This window comes from Hyalella azteca, unplaced genomic scaffold (assembly GCF_000764305.2).
Source record: "Hyalella azteca isolate HAZT.00-mixed unplaced genomic scaffold, Hazt_2.0.2 contig7556, whole genome shotgun sequence".
Lineage (NCBI taxonomy): Eukaryota > Metazoa > Arthropoda > Malacostraca > Amphipoda > Hyalellidae > Hyalella > Hyalella azteca.
The window spans coordinates 90,614-97,812 of NW_025937679.1; the positions used below are offsets into that span (position 1 = coordinate 90,614).

General features: G+C 37.6%; 1 protein-coding gene across 1 annotated transcript; it reads right to left on the bottom strand.

Annotated features, from left to right (window-relative positions):
* Positions 1–371: 371 nt before the first annotated feature.
* On the bottom strand, positions 372–1,489 carry LOC125178161 (clumping factor B-like). The gene is made up of 2 exons (XM_047881293.1): positions 1,437–1,489; positions 372–717 (listed from the first exon to the last, which is right to left on the bottom strand). Exons 1-2 carry the CDS (start codon positions 1,487–1,489, stop codon positions 372–374), a joined length of 399 nt encoding a protein of 132 aa, XP_047737249.1.
* Between the last annotated feature and the right edge of the window lie 5,710 nt (positions 1,490–7,199).

The window sequence follows — 7,199 nt, forward strand, 5'->3', positions numbered from 1 at the left end:
CGGCCGACCCTTCTTGCACTCTGAGGCAACTATAAAATTGGGGAGGAGATCCTGACCAGAAACTGATTTCGATCGGGTGGCCAAGCAAAGCCTGAATAACGTCTAGCTTAGAGTAGCGATTCTCGGGCAGATGCCTGGGCGGTAGCCGAATTTTGATAGGAACTGTATTTTATTACTGTTATTATTATCTGATGCTAAAATATTTATGGATGCAAAATATGGATAAACTGTCAAATACCAGGCAACGTACGTGCAATCAAGTGAAAAATTGAGTTGGCCAGTTGAGTAGTATTAACACAGAAACGCTGCGCACACATAATATTTGTAATCAAATCGGAAGAAACATATTCAATTTGCAGTTTTTACCAAAATTAAGTTTCTTTTAAATCGAAAGAAGGGATTTGAGTGTGCGAAGAAGAGTCCGAGGAAGAGTCCGAGGAGGAGTCCGAGGAAGCGTCCGAAAAAGAGTCCGAAGAAGTGTCCGAGGACGAGTCCGAGGAAGTGTCCGATGGGGGGTCCGTAAGAATATTCGAAGATGAGTCCGAGGATGTGTCCGAAGAGGAGTCCAATGAAATGTCCGTGGGGGAGTCCGAGAAAGTATCCGAGGATGAGTCCGAGAAAGTATCCGAAGAGGAATCCGAGGAAGTGTGCGTACAGAAGTTCGAAGAAGCGTACGAGGGGGAGTCCGAAGATGTTTCCGAGTTGCGGGTCGAGTACCTTGAGAGGAAAAATATATTCCGGACATTGGTAAAAAGCACATATTTTAAGACACGCGTCACTGCAACAAATACCAATTACAACACGCGTCACTGCAACAAATACCAATTACAACACGCGTCACTGCAACAAACACTAATTACAACACGCGTCACTGCAACAAATACCAATTACAACACGCGTCACTGCAACAAACTCCAATTACAACACGCGTCACTGATACAAACATCAATTACAACACGCGTCACTGCAACAAACTCTTATTACAACACCCATTCGGGCCATCTCTATCAAACACTTTTGCAGTGAATGTTGCAATAGTTTTTGATTTTCTTATATTTTTAACTCATCTCATTAACTAATTAACCAGATTCATGCCTGGAGCTTCCTTATCCATTTGGGGAAATGAATTAACGAATTGTGAGTGCAGTAATTAATGATACTTGAATAATTAATTAATGATTAGTAAATTGATTAATTAATAAAACATGAATGAATAATTAATGATTAGTGAATGGAAAATGAGTGTCATATAAGTGCTTAAAGAACGAATGAAGTGCAGATCCGAATTTGGATTTAATTCTCAGACAGATCAATTGTTTGGTTACTTATTTTACAATTTGTTTGTCACTCGAAAGCATAAATATTTCCCTATATTTTTGACTGAAAATCTTTGGATGCTTGATTGAAATTTCAGAGTGGTGCAAAATTTTTCTCACCTCCAATGGATAGTATTTCTTGACAAATGCGATAATTTTTTCCCATTTACCATGGTACAAATTGAATTCGTCGTTTACAGGTTTCAGGCTGCCGAGAATTTCACTAAACTGGCGCATCTTGCGCCTATCAGCACTGGTAGCTGGGGCATCCCAGGCCTGAAGATCTTGCTCGATAGACGTTACATGGTTTCGAATTAAATTTCGTTTGCTCACAACATCAGGTTCAAAATTGTTGATTTCTTCAATAAACTTCAACATTTCGTCATACTTCGATAGTATAACATTATGTAAAGCAAGATTGTATTGCATCTTACTTCGTATTTTTGTCCTGGAATCCACAACGCCTTCACCTCCCTGAAGCAGGTCGTCTTTCACTTCAATTTTGTGCGTATAGTGCGTGCTCTTGGAGCACGTGAAGCACACGAGTTCCATGCAGTTCACGCACAGGTAGTCCAGCGCCTTTTGGTGCTTGGGGCACGTCGCCCTAGACTGTTTTTTTTTTGCGCACGCAACGTTGACGAGACTCACTCCCGGATGGAATTAATTCATAAATGACCAACATTTCCTCAATTGGTTGCGATGTTTGCTTCTTGCAATTTGGGCAGATTCTGCCGTCAAAATTAGCTGGTAAACGTAAAATGCATGAGAAGCAAAACGAGTGGCCGCAAGGCAGGCAAAGCGGCTTGTGGTCGCCCGAGTCGTATTCTTCGAAACATAGTTTGCACTCCAGCGTTGCGGTGGCCATGTTGGTGGGTAACTGTATTTCACTTTGTTTTATTATATGATTTAATTAATAAATTCTTTTAATTAAGTGATCTCGATCCAAATGTTTCAGAACTCTTAAATATTCTATATCGGTAGTCTGTACAAATGACGCGTCTAAGAGGAAAATAATTTCTTTAAACCACTGCTTCCCCGCAACTTATAAAGTACTTTACCAAACTTACGCGTGGAAACTGCAATGAAAACTCAAATGAAAGACGTTGACGCCAATGTTCATTTCCTCTTCTCTTAGGAAGTGCTCTATGAGTGGCCGTCGTAAAAAATTTTACAGTGTAAAATTTCAATATTTTTATAACTTTATCCGTTCCTTTCAGCTTCTACATATTGATTTCTTATGCTGGTGAGGTTTCCTTTCAGTCTTTCAGTATCGCTTCATTTTAAACCAGTAAGAACCAAATTGCTCCAAACTCTAACAGTTTGAAAAAATTACGCATATCGACAAGTATGTTTGGTGAATTTGACATGGTTGCTGGATCTCTCGATACATACCGACTTCAAATTCAAACAATCTGAATTTGTAAACAGTTCAAAGTTTTTGAATGAGTTCTGCCGACCGAGAAATAAGAAATGCAACCATTGGAGCCGTGGCAGCAACAATTTTTTTAACATTAGATACTGGATAATAATGAAACCTCAAGCCTCGAAACGTCAAGTCTCGAAATTTCGTTTAGAGACTGAGTAAAAAACAAATGAAAATTTAGTGTAATAAGCTATAAATAAATTATAGTTACACCTTACATGTACAAAGCCTCTCGATAGCTTGAAATAGGTATTGTATTTTATTTGATCATTTAGAAACTTTCCATGTAGGAATAGGAATGAAATTGCTATACTGCTTTCTCATCCCATGATTAGTGATATAGTTGGTCGTACGCATCGAGTGATAAAACATCAACGTTTTAGGCGAAATGCTGGTTCCCGAAAAACATTTCACACTCACTGTTGCCCAAACAATACGTTTGGTAGTTTATCATTTTTAACTGTATGAAATTTAACCTAGAATACCAAGAAACTGTCGCGTCTTACACCCGACGCTTTCTTCTGTGAACTGCCGTCGATTCAAGCAGCCTGTGAGGTCTCACAGTCATAGATAAAAATGTACAAGTAATGTGCTGCGAAAACATGAGGACATGAGATTGCATCTCTATCTCTGTCATCTATCCTCCAAACACCAGGCTTCTGCACTGTTCGAAATAACGGTCAAAAAACGTTCTAAACGTCCTTCTTGTGTACGGCCACTCCAGTGAATTTATGCTGCTTCGCCGTTTTTCCAAGTATTTCTATGGTTTCATATGTTAATTTGAAAAAAACACACACTGTTTTATTTCACTGGGCAGCCGGCCACTTAAGTGCCAGTCAGACCATTTTACAGCATTTTTCGCGACAGTCTGGATATGGACGCAACACTCGGAGTATCAATTATGCAAAAGCGTATCATTTAAAGAAGAATTTCCTTTGAAGCATCGATCGAGCGACCACGCATCTGGCAGCCTGCTCTATCATTATCATCACTTGAGATAACGATGCCTCTGAATCATACCAGATTGAGTGGAGTAACCGTCTTGACCGTCAAATTGGCTGATTTCTTAGTTTTCGATGATGATTATTTACCTCATTCGCCTAAGCATTTACCGTATTCACCGAATTATTTACCTTGCCTAATTATTTCAGCAGTGTTTTGCACTATTAAAAAATTTAGTTTAAAGGCAGTACTCGTCAATAGTTTCCTCTTATGATAGCGTTACTGATCTAATTTATTCAGCGTGCGAAATTTCCTTTAACATTTTAGTATCTTCCTCGAAACATCAGCGATTTCATTGCCGTCTAATGCCCAACGTTTTTGTTGCATGGTGTTTGTTTCCGCTTCATTTGGGTTATTCTATTCACTTCAATTATTAAATTTCAAACGACTTTCCTGTCTCCAGTTTGTAAATAGGCTAATTAATTCTACTTTTCTATTTACGCTTCTGTGTTTCAGTAAGAAATCGTCATCTAAAAAAGTGTTATTTAGTGTAGTGTAGTGTAAAATAAAGTAAAAAAAGTAGTGTAGTGTAAAATAACAGTGTTATTTTGCATCGTAGCCTAATAAGGCAATAATGATTCGTACTTCAATATTAATTGTTATCTAAGCATTATTTTTTAAATTCGGTAATTTAAATTACTGTTAAAAAAAAATATCGATTGATTAGGAAAATTTCGAATAAATTTATATACGGTGATTTTGGCGTATATCTTGGTACAAAATTCTTTCATTGTCGTTTACAGGCAGTCAAATGAATCAATGCTATAAATTCAGTCTAATCATCCTGAACGCAATTTTATGACTTGACTGACCCATGTTTTGTAATTGTTTTAGAATAAAATAGAAGTGTCGGCGCTGAAGAAATAGGCCCATGGCCTGTTGCCGATTCTTGAACTTTTCGTGACTTGATTCACAAGGGATCCGGCCTTTGGAACCCGATCTTTCCATAACTGACGATTGATTGAGATAGCTGCTGGACTTATTGCCTGGTCCGTAATTTGCTAGGCATTTTAAGACTGAACATATGCTCCTGCATAGCTTCGTCTAGTCTGTTCTTCAACAGGCTATTCGTGCTTCGGACACAATATTATTCGAGAAAAATTTTTAATGTATTTTCGTAACTGATCAGTTTGGGCTTAACTAAATTCGATGATTAGTCATGAACATTTCGTGTGTCATGGACGCAACCAAAAACTGGATTCAATCGCTTGGTTAAATCGTACTGTTTTTACGGCTGTTGTCTGATCTTCAAAGGCCTTAATCAATGTCTTATTTTGTATAATCTTGTCAATACCTTATATCAATGTCTTCTTATCAACGGCTCAAAAATCTTCAATGTAATTTTGTTGATCTTCAGTTTAATCTTATTGAATTTCAAACTTAATATTGAAAAATCTCTAATTTAACCTTGTAAAATTCCTAACTTAACCTTGTTAAAACTTCAATTAAATCTGACTAAATCTTTAATTTTGGCAAGCCTTCAACAATATACTTCACCACACGTTTGGACTTCCACCACAACATAATTTTCTACAACGAAGTTATTTGCATCGCCCTTATCTTTGGCTGGGTGCCTTCTCTCAGTCCATCATACCCGAATAACTCCTCATGATGGCAATATGGGCAGTGAATATCAGTGAAGGAACATGATGAGATAACAGTGATGGAACGTGATGAGATAACAGTGATGGAACAATGAGATAACAGTGATGGAATAAAATAAGATAACAGTGATGGAATAAGATAAGGTAACCGTGATGGAACATGATGAGATAACAGTGATGGAAGAAGATGACTGTGATGGAACATGATGAAGTAACAGTGATGAAATAAGATAAGATAACAGTGATGGAATATGATGAGATCCTAGTGAAGGAACATGATGAGATAACAGTGATGGAATACGATAAGATAACAGTGATGGAACATGATGAGATAACAGTGATGGAAGAAGATAAGATGACTGTGATGGAACATGATGAAGTAACAGTGATGAAATAAGATTAGATAACAGTGATGGAACATGATGAGATAACAGTGATGGAATAAGATAAGATAACAGTGATGGAATAAGATAAGATAACAGTGATGGAACATGATCAGATAACACTGAATCGACACCTCCGGACCCGCCTGCGAACTCGCCTGCGGACTCGCGCTACTGAACCACTCATAATTTCTCCAATACTGAACGGATTTTCTTGAATTTTGGAATGTGAGTAGTTATTATTGATACGCTGTGGTAGAAATTATTACAGATTTTTACAAGAATTATTTAATTTGTCGAGCTGGTTCTAACCTAATATATCAATTAATTCAAGATTATAAAAATAAAACCTGGTTCAATGAAGTTTGGATGGAATAAACAGTATTTTTAAAATAATGTTTTCTTTTCAACTTAACACGTTGACTACGAAATGGTACATATGCGTGCCACGAAATGTATTTCTCCAGGACGTTGTGATACATAATTAGGGTGCCTAAAATCGGCCAAATCCGAGAACAAAAAAGGCAAAAAAAGGCCGATAACTCAATATATGCTAGTTTATTTGTAGCTTTTGCTATAAAAATTCCATTTATTTTCTTTTTGCGGTATTTAAAATTTAATTAGGAAGTACCCCTATCATAAATTTTAGCCGGCCAACGCAATTGAGAAAAACAAAATCACGGAATTTATCCGGAATAAATGACCGTCTGGCAAAACTGTTTAAAAACGGCACTAAAAATGAAATAATAGTACAAGATGAAGCAATCGTAGTCAACGTGTTAACAGTTGTGAGCTTAAAAAATGTTTTCCCAATAGCCTCGTACGCTCGACTTCCTGGATGAAACGCGATCGTTACGAGTTCCAGCGAAGTCTTTGTATGCCAGGCGTGGCCTGCTCGGGATAGCTGCGCCGCAACTGTGTTGCCACATGCGGCGAAATTTCTGTGAATTCAAAAAAATTTCTGAACACATAAAAAGACTTATTTTCCAGAAAATTAAGTGTAAAAAGCATGTATAATAAATTCACACAAGTAAAAATATACACGAACTATTTCTCATTACCTCATAGGCACTACAATAACTCCAAAATAAGCTCCGGTACTCCGATCATAGAAAATATCTCTGCAAATAATCAGAAATTTTTCTGTATTATTTTTCTTGGTCGTGACCAGCCGTGCATGCAGCGGTGCCAGATGGGCCGTTTTGCGGCCTTTTTTTTCTTTGGCGTTGGAAGGCAAAATCTATTTTGACCTTATACTTGTTATAAGTTTTGATATATAAAAAATTTAATTATTGCTCTTCAAAGCACAAATCTACAAATAAATGCTGAAATTTGACCGGTTTTCGCCTGCCTCTATCTGGCACCCTGCAGCCGTCACTGGCCCAAGCCGTGGGCCGTCAGTCGGTGCCGCGGGAGTGATGGTTGCTTACAATTGAACTGTTTGTGTGGTGAGGTAAATGAGTCTTTTTCT